The sequence below is a fragment of the Haplochromis burtoni genome, unplaced genomic scaffold (assembly GCF_018398535.1).
Source record: "Haplochromis burtoni strain Fernald_Lab_line unplaced genomic scaffold, NCSU_Asbu1 Contig_121, whole genome shotgun sequence".
NCBI lineage: Eukaryota > Metazoa > Chordata > Actinopteri > Cichliformes > Cichlidae > Haplochromis > Haplochromis burtoni.
This window is the reverse complement of record NW_024582482.1, coordinates 377,584-404,797: the sequence shown is the minus strand read 5'-3', so window position 1 is coordinate 404,797 and position 27,214 is coordinate 377,584. Positions and strand designations below refer to the sequence as shown.

The 27,214-nt window shown below is 44.4% G+C and overlaps 1 protein-coding gene across 1 annotated transcript in view; it reads right to left on the bottom strand.

Annotated features, from left to right (window-relative positions):
- The window catches only part of fhod1 (formin homology 2 domain containing 1), a gene marked incomplete in the record, with an annotated part of 48,992 nt that overhangs the window by 16,279 nt on the left and 5,499 nt on the right, over nucleotides 1-27,214 (bottom strand). Inside the window, 9 exon segments of the mRNA XM_042223833.1 lie at nucleotides 1,212-1,720; nucleotides 2,319-2,462; nucleotides 2,540-2,634; nucleotides 2,824-2,935; nucleotides 3,011-3,105; nucleotides 4,004-4,109; nucleotides 6,366-6,433; nucleotides 20,296-20,360; nucleotides 22,881-22,987. Coding sequence (XP_042079767.1) covers nucleotides 1,212-1,720; nucleotides 2,319-2,462; nucleotides 2,540-2,634; nucleotides 2,824-2,935; nucleotides 3,011-3,105; nucleotides 4,004-4,109; nucleotides 6,366-6,433; nucleotides 20,296-20,360; nucleotides 22,881-22,987 — 1,301 coding nt within the window.

The window sequence follows — 27,214 nt, the reverse complement described above, 5'->3', positions numbered from 1 at the left end:
CAAACAGAAAAAGAGCCCGAGATAAGAGGAAGAAAAAACATAACCAGAGGTGAGAGAAGGCGTCCACGGTGGTGTGATTTGTTGAAAATCACCACAACTGGAAAATCCTCCTGATTATTCTGCCATCATGACAATAATCACCTTTAAAAATATTTACACCCGTTTTTAAATCAAACCAGTCACTTAAATAAAACAAGAAAACTTAGAATGTTTAGGCCAGCGGTGGGGATCTCCAGGCCTCGAGGGCCGGTGTCTGCAGGTTTTAGATCTCACCCTGGGTCAGCACACCTCAATCACATGATTAGGCCTCTGGAGAACTTCAAGACATGTTGAGGAAGTCATTTGAATCAGCTGTGTTGGATCAAGGACACATCTAAAACCTGCAGGACACCGGCCCTCGCGGCCTGCAGTTTCTCCAGGCGGTGGTACATGTTCAAATAAGGACCACATGAAGAACAGGATGCAACGTTTCCCAGCAAAACATTCCTCTGCAGTGACAGGATCGCTGCTCCTCACGTCAGCTGTTTTCAGTGTTTCTGTTGTTATGGCTGATTGGTGTTTAGATTATAATATAGATCATGACGGTTTCACGAACTCGCACAAGTCTTGGTTGTGAACCCAGAATGACTGAAACCAGTTTCCCCTCCGGCTCTGCAATGACTAAAACACGACTAACATTCAACCTGCCGGCGTCCCTTTAAACGCCCGTTTCTGCAGAGGCCAAACACGAGCAGAAAGGTTTACCCGCTGAGGACAAACATTCCTGCTGATTGAACTCACAGAAAAGCTGCTTCCAAACTAAACACGCCCCCCCCCTCCTCGCTCCGTGTGTCGGGCTAAACTTGGTAAACTCTGAGCAGCGGGAGAAGGCGACGGCGCAGACCACAGCACCCGAGGGAGACGCAGTCTGACCGCTGCCTCCGATTAACAGCCGACACGGCGTTTGACCTGCAGGAGAGTCACGACTGCAGGAAGGACTTCAGGTCGTTTCCTCCCACAAACCTGCAGAAAAGCACGCTCGCACATCTGAACCTCCGCTACTGCCTCGAGTTCAGGTTTCTACTTGGGCTCCGTTTAGCGAAACGTCTGGAGCTGTCGAATGTTATACGAGCTTCCTCGAGATTAAAGGTTACCTAGCTCTCATTGATTAGTCTCATTGATTATTAATGATCAGAATCAGGAGGTAAAGGTCACGAGCAGAGTGAACTCACGGGCTTGGCGGCGTTTTTGTTCCCTGCTCCGTGTCCACGGTGCCGTTGGGGGACGGCAGCGGAGATTCTCTCCGGGATCCGGACGGACTGGAGGAGGAGCTGCTGTGCTCGGAGGCCAGCGGGGACGAGGCCCTGCTGCCGAGACCTGCCGTGGGGCTCGGGGAGGAGACGACCGGGGAGACTGCGGGAGACGCAGCGGGGGAGACTGCGGGAGATGCAGCGGGGGAGACTGCGGGAGATGCAGCGGGGGAGACTGCGGGAGATGCAGCGGGGGAGGCGGCCGGTGACACTGAGGAGTTGACAGAAGATGACAAGAAGAGGGTAGGAGTGGTTGGGGCGGTGGAGGGAGATGAGGGCGTGGGCGAGGTGCGGGCGTTGAGAAGATTCTGACTGGACAAGTGGCGGCGGCCCCTCGATCCGTCCTGCTCGCCGGTCGCCAACTTTCGTCTCTCTTTACGTAGGAGGGGGGAGGAGTCATCAACCTCACCGTCTTCGTACTTCAGAGTATTCTGCACACACACACCACACACACACAACACACACATCACAACACACACACTACACACAACACACTCACTACACACTAACTACACACTCACTACACACTGAACTACACACTACACACACACTACACACACACACACACACACACACACACACACACACACACAAAGACTGAGCATGCTCTAAGATCCCTCATATAAGGGGTAACAGAAGTCACATGACTGAATGATGATGGTGCTGGTTACAGACGTGCGGCTCATAAATTCAATGCTTCTCATATTAGCGCCATAAATCCTGCGATTGCTGCTCGTTACACACTGAAGCGGCATCACTGTGCACACACATCCTAAATCTCGCCGTATCGGCACTCAATGTTGGGATGTTGTGCAAAATGCAAAGAAAGCCGAGATGGAGCCACGATTTTTTATTGATAACAGTAAATGTTTTTAAAGGTTGAACTACAGCAGGGCAGCTGTAGCACTCAGGACCTGCTAGCAGGGCGCTTTCACCGAGAGACTTTCACTGAAAAAGACGTCTGTTTGGAGGCAGCACGTGTTCCTCAAATTTAAATGTATTTAAATCCCTGTTTTTTTTCGTCGTTACCTCGTATATGGTGAACTGCGTCCGCAGGTCTGGCTCCGTCCCCTTGTTGTTCATGTGTTTGCGGATGACGGCCTCCATCCCCAGCAGCTCCAGCTTGTCCGTCACATCGTAGAACGAGTCCTGGTCCGGGAGCGCCACCAGAGTCTGAGAAGCACACGGAGGAGTGAGTTCGTACTTCCCAACTTCTGACCTTCTCGCTTACATTTGGAAATTTTGCTTACCTTGTTGATGAGTGTCATGGCAAACACGAGCAGCTCCGTGTCGGCGCCGTTCCTCTCCTCCAGGACCTCCATCATATAACTCCATGGCTTCACAGCTGCCAGACACACACAAAAACACCTGATCATCATACGGCTGAGCACCTGGTGAAGCTACCCACGTCACATTCAGGGCATCCGTCAGAGGAAGAGGTGATAGGTCACATGGAGCAGCTAATGAGAGTAAACGTTACAGACCGGTTATATGTGATCTTACATAAAACCATCATCTGCGTTTTTGTGCGCACCTCTCTGTCCAGCCACGGTGTTGACGGCTCTGATGAGCAGAGGACTGTTGGACTCTGAGTACTCCACGAAGACGATGAGCAGCTTCAGGGCAGTTTTCACCACCAGGCGAGACTAAAACAGAAAAACGTGTTGAGTGTTTGACCAGCAGGTGGCGTCGCACCGCTGCTCTGAGGTCCGAGGACTCACCGAACTTCCTGTCAGCGTGTACAGCCACTGCACCGTCTCGTTGTGGTTGATCACTCCGTTCATGCCGTCCACAAACAGCATGATCTGACTGAGAGCTGAGGACACACAGACAGATGGATGAGCGCTGGCGTTTCCACAGGAGGCTCCAGCAGCTGCAGACTATAATCTGCAGCGCTGACTCAGCTTTCTGTGGGTTTGCTGGACTTGTGAAGCCGAAGCTCCGTTTCCATTCTGACCGAACACGAGAGCATGCGCCGATCCGAGCACGCGGCCCCAGGTCTGCGCTGGCGCCGTCGGCACGTTCCCAGCGAAAGCGCCAAGTTTCACTGCTGCCACTGTTTGCGTTCCTGTCATTTGGGTGAAATTGTGCCTGTCGGGCAGAAAGTGCTGCAGCTGACACAGTAATTTACACATTTGTGCTTCTGGGCTTGTTTTTCCTTTTCCAGTTATACTAAAAGCTTCCAGCTGATCCAAAATGCTGTAATTCAAAGTAACCTCAGTAAGCTTTACAGCAAATCTCACCATTAAAAAACACAACACACATCTACACTTTGCATCAACTGAACCAATATTCGAGTTTGTCTACTATAACCTTCTGATATTAAATTAAGCTAAATCAATTTTCCTGTTAAACTGAAGCTGGTGTTAATGTTCCTGTGTCACTGTAGATCTCCTAAACGCCCGAGCAGGTGGATTACCTGCAGGATTATGAGCTGCGTTAGACCAAAAACTAAATAGTCCTACAGTTAAACACGAACCTTCACATCAGGCACGTTCACTGAGTGGATATCTGCTTCAGACAGGCTTCTCACAGATCTGTGTTCAGCCGTGTGACAGCTCAGGCACGATGAAGTTAGAGGAGCGTTTTTGGGATTTACAAATGCTTTTTCGCCTTACGTGATTGACCTCTGTGCTCTGAGCATCTCTGCGCACACGCAAACATTCAAAGGTTTCACAGCCTCCCTTTAATCCTCAGAGTCGGTGGAGTCTCACCTCTCAGGATGTAGTTCTGGTAGTTGTGGTCGGCCTCCGCCCCGACTTTAATGAAACACGTCAGCCCGTCAGAGGCCACGAACTCTGGAACCAGGTCTTTATCATCCTACAGACAGAAAAGACTCGTTTAGGAGACCGTTCCAGCCGGTGTTACAGAGACGGAGCTCCTGCTGCAGAGGCAGTCACACTGCAGCTTGTTTTTAATACTGAAGTGAAGTCAGACCTTTGTTCCCTGAGGTTAGCCTGCAAGGCAGCGGCTCCTCACAGGTAACAACAGCTCGCACAGACAGAAGCATGAAGCAACACATTAATATGTCAACAGTTAATCTCAAGAACTTCAGGCCAGTTTATGTGCTGACCTTCAGAGTCTGTCGTTTCACAGATATGGCTCATGTGACTTTTGTGCTGTATGTGTTTATATTATCTTTGCTGATGGATTAATATAGAAACAGGATGTCCCTGCAGCTGCTTCTCAGGGTGAAGCCAGTTTCTCATATAATCAAACTCCTATAATAATCAAATATTTCCTCATATTTTGCCTTTGAAATGCCAGTGCTGCAGCGTGGGGAAGGCAAGTGTGGGAACGTGGTGTTGAAGTGTATTGTTATGCCTCGAAGTGGCCTCGAGCAGTAAGAAGCCACTCGCTGATGAACTTTGATCAGGAACACCAAACTCAGCTCCTGCAGTCACTTGTTTTCCTAACGTGTGCGTTCTTGTGAGTCTGACTTTGCGTCAGAGTCAGCTGCAGTTACAACATTCATGCCAACGGCCACTGAAGAAATCTGAAGACTGTCTCATAATTACCAGATATTACAGGAACCAGCAGCAGTGTGACCTGTGTGACCCATTTCCTTTAATCATGCAGGATAAACAGATCCGAGAGGGTTGTTCGAATTTTTGTTTGAAGCTTTAAACAGCTGGTTTGCATTTAAGACGTTTTTACATCATCGTTAGCCAAAGACACTACATCAGGTGGCTGCCATTAATTATTTCCACTTTTAGAGGAGATTCTTTTTTCTAATGTTAATCAGAATAAACAAAAAAAATCTACGTAGAAACCAGAGAAACTAAAACTACAGCCACAGAGCAAACAACAGGTGCAGGCGTCTCCCAGGCTCTAGCTCAGACTACTAGACTAGTCTCCAATCTTTTTTGCGCCACGGACCGGTTTATGCCCGACAATATTTTCGTGGACCGGCCTTTAAGGTGTCGGGGATAAATACAACAAAATAAAACTAGTACCGGTACCGAAAAAAAGAAGATTTATTCATAACACACGTGAAAAGACCCAGGAAAATCGAGTTAACGATAAAAACGATAACAAAATAATGCTGAAAACTGATAAAAAACCTTGAAAACTATACATTTCACACCTGAACCTCAACTCTCGCGGCCCGGTACCAAACGACTCACGGACCGGTAGGGGTCCAAGGCCCGGGGGTTGGGGACCGCTGCTAACGAATGCAATCACCCAGCTGGCTACCAGTGATTTTTGACAAAGGCACATTAAGCGAAACAAAACAGTCAGATAAGTCAACTTTACTCAACTCTTCTTTTGCTTCCTCTTACTTCTGTACCATTGATTCATTAATGTTGAATTCTCTGGCAGCTGCTCTATTCCCATGTTGTTGCAGTATATTAATGACTAACCTCGTATTGTGGATGGATTATCTCAGTTGTTCTCCTGACTGAAGTTTGGTCCGTTTACAGCATCCTGCCATGCGATTGCATTTGTCCCTAACCATCGGGAACCCTCACGTTAACTTTTATCAAGTGGAAAAAGTTAGCGTTCATCCTCCAGCTTCACTGTGTTTATGTTACTGCTAACATAGCTGTGTTGCTAGCACACTAGCACATCATTATATACCAGCTAGCCCAACTTCAGTAACCCTACAAACGTCACTGCTGTTTAGTTTTCTGTCTTCATTTATGATTGATGATAGCAGAGCTGTACGTTTGATTTTTTTCAGAAATCTCTCAGTCAGAACATGCTAGATCATGCTTAGGTGGAAGAAGAAGAAGAAAGAGTACTTTATTGGTCCCCGTGGGGAAAATCCCTCTCTGCATTTAACCCATTCACTCAGTGAAGCAGTGGGCAGCCACTGGGCGCCCGGGGAGCAGTGCGTAGGGACGGTACCTTGCTCAGGAATACCTCAGGGTAGCTGTTCAGGGGAATCGAACCCCCGACCTTCCGATCATGGGGCCACCACTCTACCTACTGAGCTATCCCTGCCCTTTTTTTTTCTTTTTTTTTTTTTAAGTGCGCCTTATAGTGCGGAAAACACGGTAAAATCATTTCACGTGAGTGTAAGCTGAGCTGTGCTTAAACGAGAAGTAAAGTTCTGACAGGTGAGCGTGTTACCTGGAAGAGCTGTTTGAGAGAGAAGAGGGACCGCCGGAGTTCTGGACCCTGGGAGTTGTAAAGTTTCTCTGAAACACAAGGACAGATGCAGGAAGTCACTTCATAACCATTGGTGACATAAAAACGTCAATACTGTGGAAGTACCACAAGCCTGACTTCAAGTTTTAAGCACAGCACTTAGTACTTAACCTAACTTAACCTATGAAGCTTCCCTTAAACAGAGGATGGAGATGGGGGGGCTAAAAACAACAATTTCCAGTTTTTTTACCCCCTACCACAGCCTCTGATTTTCTCAGTATCAATGGTATGTTTGAAATGTAGCCGTTCAGAAGAAAAGGCTCATTTCTGATGACACAACAGTTTAAGTGAATCTAAACCAAAATATCGTTCAAATATCATCAATTGCACAAGATCCTCAAACACTCCTTTTACTTTCATTTAAACACAGTGAATCTCTGCAGAGAGCTGAGCAGGAATGACTGATTTCCACTTAGATGAACATTAAGCGTCTTTACTGCTCTTAAACACAGACTACACCTGTGCAGGTGATGTGCACGTACAGATCTCTTTAATCCAGGAGGAGTGGTGCAGGTTTCTGAAATTTGAGTCAGGTCAGATCAGGACTCTCAGGTCCACGACAACACAAACACGAGCAATCAGAAAACAAACAAACCTGCAGTTCATCAAACAAACAGCAGGTGGTGCAAAGAAGCTACAGCAGAGGAGACCACACTCATTAAAAAGCTCAATTACAATGTGTGTTTTCTGACTCCATTTCCACTGCTCAGTGCACCAACCACAAGCATCTTACAACCAGAATGAATGAGTGAGCCCCTGCAGTTTCAGTTGCATGCTCTGCCTTTAAGCACACTTTGGAATTTCTGTGTGAAACTTGACATTCTGCCCGTGTTAGCCAGTAACTGCTGTTTCAGTTGTAAACAGCACTCAGTCTATAGGAGTGAGCTTGCACTAGTCTCTGCTCAGTTTCATGGTCATGGTCGGTCAGCGACACTGTCATCCACCTGTATGCAAAGCTCCACCAAGGCTCAAATTTTCCTCCACGACAGATGCAAATGGCGTCAAAAAGCATCAAACTGATGTCTCACAATTTTTCGTTACCTTCTTCTGTGAATTTATGAAACTGTAACACAAAATTAAAGATCAAAGTCAATATCTGGCTCTGAATCAGCTACAATGTAACCAAGACAGACTTCTCAGAAAATTTCATGCAAATCGCTTCATAATCCTAATTACAAACAAGCTGAACCAATCCCGTGTCCTCTTTGGTGACACCAATGACCCCATAAATCTGTGTTCTGACCTTGTTTTGGGGAGCCGGGAGAGGACTTCCTTTCTACTTTTTATTTATTTTTTTAATCTCCCATTAGATGGAGCCTTAGCTTTTTTCTTACAGCAGAACCATAATTAATATGTTCAGGTTTTACTGGTTTCCAGAGTCTGACTGGACCACTGCAGGTTGTGGAAACACTGCCCCCTGTCCTGCAGGCGGCCTCGTAACCACATGTGAGCCTTCAGGCTCAGGCCTCTTGAGACTGGCACCAAAAATGAGTCAATCCCCACAGACTCCCAAAAAATCCAACTTCAGCATTAAAAGGCATATTTATAGCCTGGTACAAAATAAATGCATAGTTTCCACTTTAATCACAACAGGACCTTTTTAAAAACACCTGTTTTGGTCAAATCTTAAATTTAAGGGCTTGGCTGCTTTGATTGTGCCGCTGTGATGATACAGGGAGCTGTAACTGCTACACCTGTGAACCGGGCCTCCACACCATGTTTTAGGAACAATTATCTGACAATAACTCTGCTTTCTGTTACAGCTCGTCTAAGAAGTTTGTGCTTCGGTCTCGCATGCACCTGAGAGCTGCGTGCATCTGTTATATACCAGTCAGACACTTTTGGTTGCAATGCGATTTGTGTGTCCACTCAGAGTACTGACCTTAAAGGTCAACACTGTCTGGGACATTAGAAACGTATCAGCATCGTGCTCAGAGACGTCTCCTCTATTCCTCAAGAGCTCTGGGAAATAATCTCAATCTGATGCTGAAGCTAAATAAACTGGAGACAGTTTGAGTGAAAGTAGAGAAACAGAACTGATTATAAGAGTTCATGAGAAACTGACTCTGGAACACAAATCAAAGCAAGGGGGAAAAAAAAGGATATGAAACAGAAATAAATAGAAACACGCAGTAACCAGGGCCTATCGCAGAGGGAGGAAGTCACGGGAGGTGTACGTCGCTACAGCCACGTAAACATAAATCACTCCTGAATGGCCCGCGATCACCAGCAGCCGCTCGTACACAAATACTGACTGATCGATTTTATACAAGTGTGATTGGCTGGCAGCTATGACATCTAACCAAAACAAGGAAGTTCAGTGTTTACACGTCAGACAGTTAAGAGCCTCTTTAATGATGAGGGATGTTTGCATGTTATCAAAACACAATCGTGCACAGAGTTCTCTTCAGACGGAGACGGATGTCAGGTGGACGAGCGTGGAGAGACACATTTCCTCCATCGCCCTCGGCGCTACAGTGACGCCAGCCCTGCAGAAATAACAGGGGCTTAATAGAAACTTGTGACGAACAGCTTTGCAGCCTGATGTTAAACGGCTGGAGAAATATTTCACCGGACGGCGTGACATTTCTAAATCTGACAGAGCCATCCAGAAAAGCTGCTCGTCAGCACGATCAGGAGAAAGCGTCGCAGGAGCGATTCCCGACACCTGCAGGGAAAGTGAGGACACACACCTGCAACGGCCACTTTCATCGGTTTGCATCTGCACTCAGTTTGTACGATGTAATAGCCAGCCTGCAGTTGGCATGGCAACAATCACAACAACAAGATAGAGGATGTTGTGTGTTTGTTGCGAGTCCTGGTTTTAAGATGGTGACAGAGTTGACAGTGGGGTTTCCACCAGAAATATTATGAAGCTTTGAAAGCTTCTACCAGCTACCAGCACTACTTTGACTAAACTGCTTAATTTAAAGGTGAAAATCTGCTTTCAGTCACATCTTAATTGATTAAAAATAAATAAATAAATAAAAATCCACTATGCAGGTGTCCAAAAGGCAAAAATGGCCACAAAATCTTGGACATGACTGTAATTCGGGCGTATTTTCTGTTGCGGATGCGTACAGATATAGAAGATAAACCTGAATGGTCACGCTCAGGGGGCATCTCTTATCTTAGCTCCTGTCTCTTTAAGGCGACACATGAAAAGCTCCAGCTGTTCTGATTGGTCAGCTGGTTACAGCATACTGTGACCCTGATTTCTTTAGGAGCTGCTGGTTGGTAACCAACGTGCACGATGATAGGAGAATCAGAGCCAGGACAAGTAACAGCTCCTGTAGAAGTCCCTCTGTTACACGGTCACCGATCTCTGATGGTTTGCAGTGGGATGATTTGTTCTTCCCCAAACTTTGCTCCTGTGTCTCACATTAAAGCTGCAGCTGGTGTGTTCGTCTTTCAGAGGCTCAACTGAAACTCCTCAGTGGGCAGAGGCGACTTATCATTTCAAACTAAATTACAGCTGACAGATGAATAGTTGGTGATATTTCAGACAAACAGAGTGAGGGAGATTACAGAGGTGCAGACACAGGCAGGCGGGGGGAGGGGGCCGCTGCTGAGTTCCTGTCAGCGGACACGAACACAAATAAAGCTCAATCTGAGGAGCTTTACCAACGTCCGCCCCGACGGCCTCCTGCAGCTCTGAGGCTTAAAACAAAGGCTCCAATCAGCCCAGAGTCAGTCTGCACATCTGGGATGACAAAGATGGAGCTGAATGGAAACAAGTCCTAAAATATTTCACAACCGCTCCAGTGTTTCACCACAGAGCCAGAAATAAAAAAAGATGACGTCAGATGGATGAGTGTTCGCTTCACCACAGAGTCACAGGAGCCACTCTAGCTCCAGTTTGCTGAGGGAACCAATACTGGTCTAGCTCTCGAAGACTGGAGTTGGACACCCCTGCCCAACAATAATACAAAGAATAACCCAACAATCAAATAACCCCCTATGAGCAAAGACTCTGGTGACAGTGGGAATGAAAAACTCCCTTTTAACAGGAAGAAACCTCCAGCAGAACCAGGCTCAGGGAGGGGCGGGGCCATCTGAAGTGACTGGTTGGGGTGAGAGAAGGAAGACACGCTGTGGAAGAGAGACAGAGATGAATAATAACTGATGATTACATGCAGAGTGGTGTGTAAGCTCAGAGTGAAAAAGAAACAGTGCATCATGGGAAGCCGCCAGCAGCCTACACATATTGCAGCATAAGTAAGGGAGGATTCAGGGTCACGTGATCCAGGCTGTGCTCTCACCTATGTGTGCGTTTAATACTTTTAATTATGTACTACAAATATTAGAAGGTGTCTCATATTTTTAATGACTGGCTGAGGAAGACCATGAAAATCAGACGCCGCCCTGTGTCACAGCTCAGGCCCAACATGCTCCTGTACTTGATCCCACCAACAATATGTTAGCCTAATGCTGAAGAGGCAGAGTGGGGAGCAGCAGGCTGGAGGCGTACTAAGAGCATGAATCCTGAACTCAGAGTCAGCAGAGAAAGCCAGGCTTGTTTACTGACACAGCGAGCTGCAGTTCTGTAGCTCACATTAAGACTCAGGTAATATTCTGACCCGGGTCAGACTGGGCTGTCCGCCCTCTGGAAGCACTGCACCGCTGCAGACCATTAACAAAGATAACCATCAGGCGGCTGCCTGCACAGTTACATGGAAACCCAAAATCAAACACGCGCAGTAAGAAAAATGTGGAAGACTCCGGCAACTTGAGTCAAATACAGTCCAACCGCCTCTCCCACAAAGCTGCAGTCACACCTGAGTGCAGTCAGACCTGCAAGCCTCTACAGACTCGCTTACCCTGTCAGTGACCTTGAAACCTGCCCGGCGACACGAACAAGATCAACGGGAAGTCACAGCCCCTCGTCATTTTTCGCATTAGTATTTCAGTACCCCCCCAACAACAACCACCAAGTAACTTAAGCCACACAACTTCCACCCAGAAAACACTTCACCTGTAATGTGCTGATCTCCGTTCCTGGCAGTAATAAATAACACTTTTAAGCAACGTTACTGTGGATCTACCCGACACACAGCTGGTAGATCCACAGTCAGATATTTAAGGATGGAGGAGAGAAAAAAAAAAAAAAAAAAAAAAGCAAAGCAGGCTGCAGGTTTTAATTAACTGTTCATTTAAAAAGCTGGTCAGCTTTAGCTCCCAACAAACAACAAATACTTCCTGCAAATACTAACAGAAGAACACAACCCCGCCAAAATAAAGCCAACAATCAATGCCTGGAGATGATTGATGGGATGCATTTAATCCTGCTTATTTTCTCTACATTTCTATTTTTGGCACTCTGCTCGAATAACTTCATGACTGAGTTACAGCTAAAAATCCCAAAATATCATGGAGCCCGTTTGAGTAACCAGCAGTTTCTTTCTCTCACGTTTGCTCTGTTTACTATCCAGAATCAGTACTTAATATTTCCTTCTATTATGGAGCAAAAGTATTGATCTGTTATAGCAACAAGGAAGTGGTTCCACCTCTAATTATATCTTTCTACTTCCTGTCTGCACAGGAAATGAGGTTGTGTCCCGCTATATAGAGAGACATTTCCTGCCTGCACCTGCAGTTTATCACACATATAAACAGCTTTCCATCACATTTCTAACGTGATGAAGAGATGAAGGAGCGAACTGGAACAGTTCTCCTGCACTGACCTCAGATCAGCCCTTTAAACCTGCTGAGCTAACAAACAGCTACGACTTGTGAGCCATTTAATGCTGCATGCCATTTAGCTCCAAAGACTTTTGAAGGCGTTTTTAATCTGATGTGTGCAGTGGACACGGTCCTGCTTTGGACCTGAGTTTAAAGAACCATTCAGTCTGCTGTATTCAGCTTTCGTGTGTATCTGCAACTGTTGCAGCGCTTCGATGTAACGAAGCACACGACATGCTGTGTATCAGGTGAAAACGTGTGAGCTCCTCGTAGCTTATCCAAGATTATTTGTTGTCACTGAGAACGTCAGCACCTGTTGACAGCAGCTCAAGATAAAACGCTTAAAGTTACTTCTGTCTCTCAGAAGACCGCGAGTCACTCAGACTCCCATCTTTGACCCAAGATGGCCACCAGACAGCCACAGTTTCACTGCCGCGGCCGAGCACCGAGGAGGGAGCGTGCCGGGATTATAGAGAGCTATAACTGCTTTATGATGCAGCGCAGACGCAGCTGCTGAAATTCCTCCGTCCTGACTGAACTCCCACACTTAGACTGTGTGAAGGGCGAAGGATTCATGTTGCTTTTCCACCAAGATCAGACTAAACTCGTTCTGACAGCAAACAGAAAATCATTTCAAGTCTGTTTCACCCTCACGCTGGCAGCAGGGAAATAAATAAACAGGTGAAATACAAAAAACAAAAAATAAATTAAAATCAGCTGACCCACTGGTTTGCTTACATCCGTCTGACCTGATGTGAAACTTACTGAGAACCTCAGACACATTTCAGCTCTTATTTTGTTGGATTTTATTTACAAAAAAAAGCATTTTAAGAGTTGAATGTAAGAACTACAGAGCCGTCTCACTGGATGTCTGTTGGTTTTTAGCTGCAAACTATTCACATTGTTTTATATGATCGTGAGGTTTAGACTGAAACAGCAGACTGGAAACATTATTTACAACTTTATGAATCAAATTTAAGGTTTAATATTCTTGAACTCTTTAAGAAGTCAGACCTGTTAATATGAGGCCAAATCTGAAGCTTGATTTATAGCACTGCTTTAAATCTACAGTCCAGCCTGATGTGCAGATTCACAGAGACATCGGTGCAATGCAGACTGTAACTGTGGGTCTGTCTAGTAGTAATATGAACACTGTATAATGATAACGTAAAATGACTAAGTCTCTGTGGAACAAGCTGTAACTGACAGGCTTGCTGTCCGGTCTGTCCTGAAGTCCCGAATTTTACAAAACATATTTTATCATCTGGAAAAGTTCTTTTCATGTTTGTGTGATTACGGCACTTTGGAGCGGAGGCAGTGTTGCAGTCTCCGGTTCACATCCCGTGCTCTTTCACATTAGCATGCTGGATTCCCTGCTCAGGCTCCAATTTGCTGTGCACCACGTCGGCTTTAGTAACTTCTCAAAAATGGCACATTTGGTTTGATGGTCATTCAGCAGTCCAGCTGAAGCAGTGAGTCGGGTCCCTTTCACAGAAGTTTGTCTTGTTTTTGTTTCCTTCAGCTGCTTTTGTTTGATTTTCTCCGTTTATTCCCTGGTAAATGTCACCTTCCTCCCTGTGAATCAGGCCCACTGAAGTGTTAATCAGTGCATCTGCATGAATGCGGATACAGCAGGCCGGAACCATGGCTCTGAAGAACTGCATTCACTAACGACCATCAGAGTCTTCTTTGAGTCGAAGGAAACGTCAGACAGGCAGAGGGACACAATGGGAAGAGGTCAAACGGTGCTTTCGGTGTGTTGACTTTTCTCTCCGGCAGCAGCGAGCAGATGCAGCAGAGCACGAGTGATTCTTGTTTTGTGTAAATAAAGCTTGTTTACATCCGTCTGTCGGAGACAAAAACACATTTCTAGAGATTTATTTTTCAAGCGTTCCTCATAAATAAAGCCCATCAGACTGCAACAGCAGGGCCCTCGTTGAGCTGATTAACGAGCATGATAGCGATGACTGAAACAGAGGGACACTGGGAAGGATTCCTGTGTTTGTCCTGTGGAGACAGGAAGTGAGCTACATTATCTCAGCGTGGTATTTCCTGTTAGTGTCAGCGTTGCTAATTGAGTCCAAGCCCAAAAGGGAAGAAGCTAACTAAAATCTTCAAAAGCATAATTTACTATAAAAAGTATCAATATAAGCAAAGGCATGTGATCTCAGAGAAGCCATGATTGTAGTTTTCTCCTGACTGCATGGCGTGGAGCTCACGCTGAACACGATTCAAATAACTTTGCTTAAACTAGAAGAAAAGGATTTCCCCGAGAGACAATCAGCTCGTCAATCAGCTGGAAGGAGTCAAATAATTGTGTTTAGCTTCTTGACAATAAGATTTTATGCTTTTTTGGTCCCACGTGACAGGTAACTGAACATTTTTGGGTTTTGGAAACAGGGACACGTTCCTAATTTTTTAACTTAGTACAGACAAAAGATCCAACAAGGAAGTAAAGACTGGAGTTTAATGAATTTAATGGGCAAACTCTGAGATGATATCAGGCTAACATTTACTTCTGGGATGTTTTTAGCTTTGCAGATGTGAAGATTTGATGTTTTTCCTTTGCCATTGTTTTTTCTGATGACTGGGTGGACTGAGTGGCACTTTATTCTATTTCTGACATCGACAAAGACTCTTTGCAAGAAGGAAACAATGGCTGGTTGCAAACCTCAGAGTATATTTAGAGCTGACACAGCCCAGACTGTTTGAAATGTACAATTATTATGAAATAAACATTTTATTTTTAAGTGACATATCTGCTGATTTTTTTCCCTCTGAATCTTTGATGCTTTTTCATTTTCCTCTCACAAAGTCAAAGACGTCATCTTGGACTTTACAGAGAAGCAGTTTTAGAAGATTTGGTAATAAACAAAATGTGATCTGAACTCATGATCAGGAACGCCAAGTAAGTGTGTCAACATCCAAGCAGCCGCCACAAAGCAGGGAAGGAAGCACAGTCAGTGCATTATTGATGACATCATCACGCCGCGAGCCAACAGGACAGAGACAGACACACAGCATTGCTGGAAAAATGGCACCATGAGCTTCATGTAGAGTCTTGTCAGGATGTGACTTTAAGGTACCAGGTTGAGACAGGTGAACAAAAAGAAGCACATACATGTTTTTACCTGTAAGTTTTACAGTAGTTGGCAAACTTAAACCTGAATCTGTGTCTAACCTAAACCCTGAAACCAGGTCTGAACCCTCCGAGGGTCCCAGTGGGAGGACGTGGCATCCTCGTAATGTGTTAATCTCCTCCTGTGGGCTTCAAACTGATCCCAGAACAGTCGTGTTGCAGTGCTATTTTACTTCATAAAGAAGCAGATAAAGAAATGGATCATTCTCAGTCTAATAAGACTGGTTCTACAGAGAGAAACAAAAGGTAAGCTCTGTGAGTTCTGCGTGGTCTGTTGGGTGACAATCACAAACAAATCACAGCGAGGGTTCCAAGGAGTACACATTCTGGGAAATCCCCTCCGGAGCAGGAAGGGTGGGGTCATGCCAGGCAGCACGGGAGGGAGGGAGGGAATAAGTGGCTGACAGCGGGAACTCTGGGAAAGTTCAGCATTTCCCAGGAGAGGAGATTCTGACCAACTGAAGTCAGACCTCAGCAGCTACATGAGAAACGGACACTGATCTCAACAAACACATGGAAACCTCCAACAACCCAAGTCTGAAGCTGTTCACAGGATCCTGAGATTCAAAGACACACAATAACAAAGATGCATAACAATTAAAGAGACACAAACGGAAAAAGTGTAGTTGATGAATCTCAGGGCTCCTCTGTGTCATTTAACAGCCACTGGATCCCCTGAGATCGTTTCACACTCGGCCTGCAGAACCTGATTGTTTCAAAAACGCCTTAAAGGAAATGAAAATGACAAATTTGGAGTCAGAATGATGCAAAACAAAGACGACAGAGAGACTCACTGGTCTTCTGAACAGAACTACTCCATCTACAGGTGGAAGCTTTTTGAAGAATGCATTTTAATGATGAGTTTATGGCAAAACACAGTGCCACTAAACACAGTTATGTGTAGTTTACGAGTGTGATTGTCTCAGGATGTCCTCTGGGTCATTTGACTGGAACACAGTCTCTCCCGTTTCTCACTCTGCCTGCAGAACTTTCCAGCATTGTTTCAAAACTCTTAAAGAAAATGAAAGCGAAGGCTTTCTACCTCCGGCTCCGTCCTTTCTGACGCTGGCGTGTCCAGCTGCTGTGAGCAGCAACACCACAGGCGCAGATAAGGGCAGAAAAGGGCTAAAAATAAAAGCCCCAAAACCAGAGTGGAGCTTTGGTCTGCTGGGATGAAAACAGCTACAAACACAGAAGTGTTCAGTGAACCGCCGAGAGGCTCGGAAGACCATCGTGCCCAAAGCCAAGACACAGTCAGCAACAATAAATAATCAGCCACATGCAGAGCAAGAGTGCAGATGAGGTGAATCCGCTCAGTTTGAGCTGCTTCATGTTGTCTGTATTCACTGGTGTAAGTAACAACCACAGGGAGGCTTTTAGACCGCGACGTGAACGCAAACACGCAACCAAATTTCCATTTACACACATCAGGATCGAACTGTAGAAATAATAATAAATAAATAAATAAATAAATAAATAAATAAATAATAATATATAATAATAATAATAATAATAATAATAATAATAATAATAATAACAATGGATTGGATTTATATAGCGCTTTTCAAGGGCACCCAAAGCGCTTTACAATTCCACTATTCATTCACTCTCACATTCACACACTGGTGGAGGCAGCTACAGTTGTAGCCACAGCTGCCCTGGGGCAGACTGACAGAAGCGAGGCTGCCATATCGCGCCATCGGCCCCTCTGGCCAACACCAGTAGGCAACAGGTGAAGTGTCTTGCCCAAGGACACAACGACCGAGCCGGGGCTCGAACCGGCAACCTTCCGATACAAGACGAACGCCCAACTCTTTGACGATACCCACAGATTTATTTTACACAAACTGCTCTGTGGTGTATAAACAGACACTGTCCTCATTTTAACACGGACAACCCCCGCCTAATATGCATTTACTTCTTTGCATTTACATCATTCTCATATTGAAATATTGACGTCCGTAATATCGTCCTCAGGAAGTTCTCTTAAAGACAGTGGAGCCAAAACTGCTTATTTCAGACAGAATGAACTGATAGGTTCAGTATAAAATAAAGTTTTATTTTATTTATGAGTAGCAAAGTATGCAAAGCTACTATATACTAGTCAGAGACTAAAAATATAAAAAGCTGGAAACCGGGACAACGGGTCCCCAAATGTGTTCCTGACAGACAGACAGCAAATACAACAAAGTGACCAACAATAAAAGCAGGTGGTGCAGATCTCTTATACATGTCCTTATATGCCCTCATTTAACGTTCATGTTTCTTTTTTCCACTTGAAAACCAGAAAGTGAGAGCCAATCAGAAAGTTAATTTAAAGTGGGCGGGGCTAAACTGGCTCATTTCAGACAAAGGATGAAGAGCAAGGCCCAATGTAAGATGATTAAGGAGGATTATGATCTGCGACTCATGCAGAGCTATTCTAGTAGGGCCCTCTAATAGCGTTACATAAATGACTTCCTGTTTGACTCACAATTAAACAACATGACTAAGAAGAAAAAGCCAGCTGGTGTCCAGAGATGAGACTCATTAACCTGCAGAACCCAGAGAGCCGGTGTTTAAACGATCAGCAGCAGGCTGAAGCACTTTAAACCGCGCTCTCCGTTTATAAACAACAACAAACAATAGAGCAGAAATAGATCACTCAGCCTCTTTGTTTACAAACAATAAAAAGTTAAATATTTGCAGGCTCTGCCCCTCGCTGAGCTCCTCGGGGATTTCTGATGATTACCAGTCATGAGTCGGTCTATGAGCCGTTCAGCACGCAGCCACACCCAGCATGCACCTGCTGCAGCCCGGTGGCTGTGTTTGATTTGGATCCATCAGTGTGTGCACCGGATGGTGCGCTGGCAGCGATTAATTAGAGGAAGGCACAACAGTTTCTTTAAACTTATGCCAAGCTAATGCCTCAAAATGTGCCTTCCTTTACTCTGTGCTTGCCCCCCCCACCACATCCTGATAGTCCGCGCCAGGTCGTCTTTAAGTCTGCGAGTAGGTGTGTCACTTCCATCACGGTGCTGACAGATGAGAAACCTTAAAGTTTAAAACTTATAATATCTGATAGCTTTGAGGAAAATAAAACAAACAGGTTTGATCATGCTGACCACCAACAGGAACAGCAGGCTTCATATTACAGGTCTCATGCTTAGGTCTGCTCCACGTGACTGTGGAGGTTTAAAACTGGTACAACAACACCCCTGACAGAGGTCAGAGGTCACAGAAGGAATATAACCAGACACGCAGTGAGTAGAGGAAACGAGAGCAAAGGGAAGCTTTTAGAGATGGCATGAAAAGGTAAATCAAAGCACAGGATGTACAGAAAGTGCTAATACTGCCGTGACTGATAACTGATTCGCTTCACCTCGCGCTTTCCCAGTGAGCTCAGATGTAAACTGGTTTATGTGAAAACATTTAAATAAATCAGAGGGGTAGACTGATGTTCAACACAGCCAGGCTCTCCTTGTGTTAGCTGGCTCGACAAAACCTAAAATCATATTTGAGATAACGGTGCGATGATAGTGGTTATCATCTTTCTCTGCTAATCCCTGCATCCTGGGTGGCTGTAGCCCAGGAGGCGGAGCAGGTCATCTGCTAACCAGAAGGTTGGTGGGTTGATTTGATCCAGTCTGCATGCCAAATATCCTTGGACAAGATACTAACCCAGAGTTACTACAAATGTGTGAATGTTAGATAGAAAGCACTGGCATAGAAAAAGTCTATAAAGAACATAAAAATAAAAATGTAACACAGAGGTTCATACTGCAGAAAATCATCAATCTGGTGATTACAGAGCTGCACAGAGCAGATAAAAAAAACCTTTTAATTCGAGGTAAACACTCCCACTGGTGACGGCTAAAACTTAATATTTAAATGGATCCAGTTTAAACTTGCTGTCCTGCAGCCTAATAAAGGAGATGACTGCACAGGTGTTCCTGATGGTTTCTGTGATTTCAGCAGCTTGAAAGCGATGAAGAGTTTAATTTTATGCACAGAATAAGTATCAGAACATTTAAATACTTCCTGCATCACCAACTCCGTACATGCACAGCTCACTGACAAGTTTGCAGTCTAGGTTTATAGCTGGTGCCATGTTAGTAAGGTACAGGTGAAATGGAAAGCCTGAAGATAACCTGATCCCAACCAGCTCCTGCATTCAGCGCGAGTTACCACAGGGATCTAAGACGGTAAAAACCACAGAAAGCTCCGACTTTAACCTCGACATGACTCGCGATAGCATTACTCTCGCTTGTCAAATACACTCCTCGGGACTGAAACGAGACAAGCAGGAGCCACGACTTCATTCCGTTTCTGAAGATGAAATCGGCGATAAACGAGGCTGCTGTGAGGAAACCGCTGGATGAAATGAGCGATATCATCAGGAGATCCACAATATTTCCTAACATAGTCCTGACACTCTTCAACATGCCCGCGCTCCTCCTCCTGTTGTAAACGTAACCAGGATGAGTCCGGACAGGAGCTCGTCTTCTCAAGCCGATCCGTTTCCATGGAAACCTCAATGGGAGATTTGTTTCTGGTCTTAAAAATGTCTGCAGTGTCAGACTTTAGTTGGAGCTCGCCTGAAGTGAGAAGAGTCATGCTAATCCTGTCTTACTCACATTCACACCAGTGAGCTCCCTGTGGGGTCAGTCTGCAGGAAACTACATTTCCCAAAATGCACTTAAAACCATGAAGCTTTTAAAGACTTTCAGCCTTCCAGCAGCCTGCTCAGAGGACACCTCTGATCCCTGTAAACAAGCTTCAGAGGAGCTACTGCTAACCTTTCCCGATGTTCAGCACCTTCAACAAATAAAACAACAGCCGAGTAAAACTCTAAACCTGAGCTCCACTTCATGTGGAGAAAGTAACCGCTGTATTTTCTAAGCTGCAGACTCAGAGGGAGGAAATCCTCCCAGCTGAGTGCAACACGTCACCGTGGTGGAAGATGGCGAGAGTTTCCCCTGAGTCATCACTCCTGTGCTGCAGGAGAGGACGGAGGGAAAAAGTAAAGCAGAAGACTGAGGACATAATTACCCAGGATGGAGTGAACACGAACAGAGAGCTGAGTCCTCAGAATCAGGATGGGCTTCCTTCCTTTCCTGTGGAAAAATAAGAAACCGTTTGAGTTCAGAACAAAAAACAGTCACGACTCCGAGTTCAGGTTCAGTCAGAGCAGCCAGCTCCGTGACAGACATCTAACCAGATTAACTTTTGTGTAATCGAATCATCGTACGAGAGGGACATGGCACTCAAAGAGTCCCGAGTTGGCATATTTGAGAGAACACCGAGTCAGTAAAGACGATGGAAGAAGAACCTCCAAAGTGGGTTTAAGTGGGTTTAATCAGATCTGAGTGCAGTTTTCACAAAGACTTGCTTCTACAAGAAGTCCTGATCCACTGTCAGTGTGATCAGTGTGTGCAGACAGCTGGTCTGAGGTGATCCCAGAACAGCTAAGTTTCCACATACAGTCAGACTGCGGCATGCTGGGATTAGAGTATGGAAAGAACGACAGCATGAAGGTATGGAAAGAATGAGAGCGAGAAAGAAGGAGAAACGGGAGAAGGGAAGATGTAAAGGTGGGCGTGTTTGTCTGGAGGCTAAAAGAGGAATACGTTTTTCAGACGCTCTTACAGCATCGCACAGAGTTTACACTGCTGGACACACACAGTCACCAAGCAGCTATAATGTGTTTCAGTTCCACATCACTGAAATGAATGTGATTCTTCACAGAAAGAAGATCCAGTCTGAGGCCTGGATTTGAACCCAGATACTCCAGCTTCCTCCCACAGTCCAAAGACCTGCATCGGGCTAGGAAGACCAACCATAGGTGTGCAGGGTTATCTGCGCACTTTAGTCCTGTGACAGACTGACCTGTCCAGGGTGTCCTGGGCCTCCTGCCCTGTGACAGCTATGATAGGCTCAACCGCCTCCTAACCCTGAATGGGATAAGTGGGAGAAAACTTATCCCACTAATTCTACTTCTTTTAGCCATTATTTTGATTATTCATATTTTTATTACCTCTACCAAGGAAGTTGTGTTTTTGGTGCTCCTGTCTGTAGACACGAAGTTTTGATCGGTGACGAGCGGGGTCATGTTAACAATTGATTAAAAAATGGCCTCCATCCCCCGAGGTCTTTGTGGTTAACTTCATGATTTATTGGATGAAAATTGACGACAACTTACAAGCGTGCTGTCTGTTGGGAACATTTGAAAAGTAAAAATTTAAAATATCACCTTCAAGGTCAACAGATGGATCCGAAGGTCAAAGCGATGATGCCATACAGAGTGATTTAAACCCATGTTTCTGACTCAGACAACGTTTACGTGCACAGGGATTCTAAATATCACTCTGGACCTCTGAGCTTCAGATGTATATTTTAAAATTATTATATCTTTTTATATAAAATAAAATAGCAATCATCTTTAATAATTAAATTTAAAATGGTACTTCCTGTGATCTCACTTTCACACCTGCCTTTTTTAACCCCCCAGAATGTTTTACACCTTTAAAGACAGTGTTGGCAGGAGTGTATAGTATATACAGCATAGGGTCAAATTATTCCTGTGCATCTTAGCTGATGTCACAATTAGGCATCATCGTTATACTCTGAGACACGTACGTTCTCGGGCAGCCGGTCAGTATGAAGCTGCCGCCTGCAGCGAGCAAAGCTTTTAAAGCGCCCGACGACAAAAACAGTTTTCACTTATTTATCACTAAATGTTGTGGAGATACAGAAATTCTTTTATTGCTGCCATATAATCTGCATCATTATAACTGCATTGATAACATTCTTTACAGCATTGTTTCATCTAATAATATTTCTCACCGTATCGATACTGCATTACAGCTGTTTATTGAAGCTGTTCATATGAGGATCTTTCCATTATGTTAACTTTTATTACAAGTACGGTTAGAAGTATTTTATACACATTGCATATCTGTGCTTACTTTGAGTTGATGTTCGGTTCATTAAGGGTCTTAAGCTTCACTGGCGTGACTGTCCAGGTGATACATGCTGAGGGAAACTAGAGCATAGAAGGATAACTGCAATGCATGCTTACAGTACATGTATATAATTTAGGAATGTGTCAGGCCCACTGCTTTATAAGTGTCCACCACATGTATTTTGGTCAGAAGACATATGTTGATGTTTTCTCCGGGCTGTTTGATTGCACTTTTCTGGGGCCTCCGTGGTTTGTGACACTGCTCTGCATTGATCGATTTCGCGACAACGTGTAAACAACTTTTACTAAACAATCAATGTTACACATGTGCTATATGAACATAATTAAAATGAATAATAACAATAGTACTTTAAATTACATAAAGTGTATTATAATGAGTAATGGTAAACTACTATTGTTTTATAAAAAGGATAAAAATGTGCTTTGTCTTTATTTTAACTTGGCCATTTTTCCCCATATTATTTTTTATTTTATTTTAATACTTGAGTATGTTGTTGACAGCGTTTGTTTTGGTCTGTGTGGGTCCAGTGCTTCTTTTTTCTGTTTGTGGGGTTACAAGGACGGCATGTCTCTGCATGACATGTTTGGCTGCAGTCATGTTCCCAATAAAAACACACACACACACACACACACACACTAAAGCTTTTCTTACGCCACATCTTCGTAGAAGCTCTCCAGCTCGTCTCGCTGCTCAGCCAGAGAAGAGTCCAGGTCCAGATAGTTTCCACTGGGAGACAGCTGGAGGGTGCAGTCTTCCAGCTGATGGACACACAGACAGAGACATATGTGAAGATCAAGTTTAACCAATGCTGAATCACGACAGAGCTCAGCTGTGAACAGATTTGTTTGTGTGTGAAAAGCCGAGGCAGAGCGAGGGACACCGATCTCTGGTGTCAGTAGAAACCGATCCTGCAGTCGCTGCTGCAAACAAACAAAACTGACTCGACCGGTTTAACCGATGAGGTCTGTGGATCTTTGCCTCTATATTCATGTGGGAGAAAGTAATCTGCCCGGATACTGGCTAATCTGGATGAGTCTCACACTAAAGCTGCACCCAGATTTCTAAAGGATCATCCAGCCTCATAAAGCTGAAGACATTTTGAGATTTGGTAACTAATGCGAGGACACCTGCTGTCCGAATAAATCACAGACTGAAAACAGTCACATTTATGGCAAATACAACAAGATGCAACAATCCTCCAATATCAGGAGTCACACTTTATGCAAAATGTAAGCCACCAACTTCAATTAGCTGATCAATAACAGCTTTTCTGCATGACTGATTCATGCATTTATTTACAGCACAGTGTAGGACAGCTGCAGATCCGATGCTTGGCTGCGACTTCTATTTTGTGTCAACTCTAAAGCCACAGGACAAGAAAAACTGACGTTGATTTAGTCCAGGATCACATCGATCCATGTTGTCCTGCGTCAGAGAGAAATGCCATTTATACTTCATTATATTTATTATATTCTTGTTAAAAACAATGGAGTCCTGGTTTATCAATGTAATGTAATGAGACACAATGCTGTCAGATTCAACAGCGGCAGAAAACACTCGACTGTTGTGCCGATGCTTTAGCTCAAACAAATGCGATTCCTCCACCGTCGTTTCTGCAGAACGCCCGATTTTACTGAATTTACATGACATGTAAATATTCTGGCTGACTGGAAAAATAAAGACAAAGCGAATTATCAAGAATGAACCACGACCATTATAAAGCAGGACCTTATAACAACTCTATTGTACTTGTATATAAATAATTCATAACAATGGGCATCTCAGTACACTTTAGGAAGGTACCAATCCACCAACATCGTTCAACAGAATTAGCTAAATTAGCTCCTCAACATGTCCTGAAGTTCTCCAGAGGCCTGGTAATGAACTAATCATGTGATTCAGGTGTGTTGACCCAAGGTGAGATCTAAAACCTGCAGGGACACCGGCCCTCGTGGACTGAGATTGCCCACCCCTGGTTTAGCTTCCTATTCTACTTTTCATCACTAAGAACCACAAGAAAGCCCACAGTCTGAAACTGAACAGCCATGTAGGGAAATGTAGGAATAATATGACGCTAATAGGTCTTTAATATTACCGTTTCATAACTCACGAGTAGTTTTCCAGAATGTAAATGATAACATTAGAGACACGGGAGGTTTCTAATTTTTATAGTAAGCAGTCATGCATATTTGTTTAATGTGTTTGTTGAAGGAGACACTGATTAAAGTGACTCAAAGGTTCCTTGCAGTGTTAACAGAGGCCAGTGCAATGCCATCAGATTAGTCAATGTGTTTCTGAGGTTAAATACAGTAACTTCAATTTAATCCGAGTTTAGCAGCAGGAAACAGGAGTCATCTCGCCCTTTGTCTTTAAAACATGTCTGCAATTTAACTGACTTGTGTATCTGGTTGTATTGCTAAATATAACTAGGCATTACCTGCAGAACAATGGAAATGCACGCAGTGCTTTCATGTTATACATTCTTCCCTTTGGCAGTGAAAATAATTGGTCCCAGCACAGAACCCTGGGGAACTCCATGACTAACCTCAGTGAAGAAGGCGCACCATCCAAATAACTTGGATTTTTATTATTGAAACTGGAACACATCATTTAGAAAAATCCATGTAATCTGTAATAAAACAGACTGCTTCATGCAAACAAAGTTGGTTTAGGCTGAGAGAAGCTAATTAGTAACTGTCGCTGCTGTAAATGTTTCACAGCCATTTCTAAAGCTGGAGCTGGTGTGTGACATTTGTGCTGTTGGATAATCGTACAGTTATTCAGCCGTCGTACTGTCAGCTGTAAAACATGAATGCTGCTCGCGTCAGACGTTATTCTGTATATTTTAGAAATGGCCGTTTAACCCCTCCCTCCTTTTGTATCTGTGGTTTCTGTACTTTCACTGATTTTATTTACATGTGACAGAAAGTTGCTTTACAAAACCGATCCAACAGGTCACACACGCTCTGTGTTTTCTGGGGCAGTATGCAACAGGAATGTGTTTTTTACTCAAACAGAAAACAGGGTCTGTGATCCACATCAGCTTCATGTCTATTTATAGCCGCCCTGCTCGGCCTGGCAGCATGTTTGTAGCAGAGCCATGGCCAGGTACAATAATCAGTTATCAAACACATCAGGTCTGCTTTTGAGTGTCAGACTCTAGACCTGCAGGTCCACATTCTTCTTCTCCAACAACACAGATCCTTCCCGTCAGCCTGGAGCTGCACGGAGGAGGCGGAGGAGGCTCACCTCCACATTTTAAACTGATGGTGTAACTGCAGGTCACGTGGTTGTTCGTGGATTTACGTTTTCTTCGCTATAATTTTCAGTAAGGATTTAAAGAAGACAGTGACCATAAAAGCAGCTCCAAACATCCCTCTGACTTAATCTGCACATTTTCAGGTTTAACTAATTTTACATCTGAGTCTACAAAAACCTTCCTTTTCTGTGAAAAGTCTGTTGAGTTTGCACTCACATTTTATACAGAGTAGTCTAAGGAGCTGGGAAAAAAGCGACTGGACTGCTTTAAGTTTCTTGAAGACGTTTCATCCAAGAAGCTTCTTTAGTTCTAAGACCAATTGGTTGCAAATCCCAGATTATTAAGGCCTACTGGGAGTGTCCCTAACAGGGTTGTTGACCGACTATTGATCATCTGAGTCAGGTGTGGAAATGGGTGTAGGTCATTATCAGCCAAGGTTTCAGGCTAACCCATAGTGAGACCGCGCCCCACCCTGTCATGTGATCTATTGAGATCAAATGGCCCAGGATGCGAGTGGGCGTTAAGGCGTCTGGGAAGGATCTCAAAACTGGATTATAGATGGCACAGTGGGTGTCATAAGCCCCGCCCTCTGTTCAAAGATGGTTGTTCACAGTGGACATAGATGCTTCTTTCACTCCTCTTTCAAACCATCTGTCTTCTCTGTCCAAAATGTGAACGTTGGTATCCTCAAAAGAGTGACCTTTGACCTTTATGTGCAAACTGAAGAAGCTGCTTCTCGCATGAAATGTCTTCAAGAAACTTCAGTCCAGTCGCTTTTCTTTCCAAGCTCCTTAGATTACCAAGACCTAGACACTAAGAACCTTCAGACTGAGAGCTTTTCTAGTCTTACCGACCACTCAAGGCGCCATAGAGCACATCTACCTCACATCCATGGTAATCTAAAATCTCCAGTTAAGCTAACAAGTGTTTGGACCGTAGGAGGAAGCTGGAGTACAGACACAGGAAGCACACACCGACTCTCCATCTCACCAGGATTCTGCCCAAATAAAGGAGTTCGGCTGTGAGTGTTAGTATTTTACGGTGATCTCCATGAAGTGGGGACAAAATGGTTAAAAATGTTTTTTTTAACCTAACATCTTAGAGTGGACAGGAATGGCTTAAACACATACGCATGTTGTGGCGCCTTCCTCCTCCAACTTCCCCCCTCTTGGTCCTCATTGATTAGCATCCTATTGACCCACTGGGTCAAAATGTAGATGCTTCAGTTATGCAGAACTGTGTCATAACTGTATTTATTATTTTGCAAAACCAAACAGGAAAGGTTGAAGAACACGCCACCTTTTCTAATTTGAATCAGCTGGATTAGATGTCCTGCTACAAACTCCGAGGACAGAGACTGTAACCGCGCAAAGGATTCACTCCGAGCACGAGTGTGTGTTCTTGGGCTGCACAATTAGTCAAATCTAAATCTCAATCACGATTTTGGCTTCCCACAATTAAACTAAATACTAAAAAGCGTACTCTGCCAATATAATGCAAAGCAAAGGCAAATGAAGCCTAATACTGCGCCTGATGACATGGCTGCATGTGCCGATGACAGCTGTTCCCTGTTCCAGTCTGTATGAGTAACAAATGTTAAAAGACGGATTTACAACATCCTGTCAAAACAAACATCAAATGTGTGACACAGCAGGAAGTGAAGAGCATCATCATCCATTGTTTGGAATTACTTCAGATTTGGGGCAAGTGACGTTAACCTGGAAAG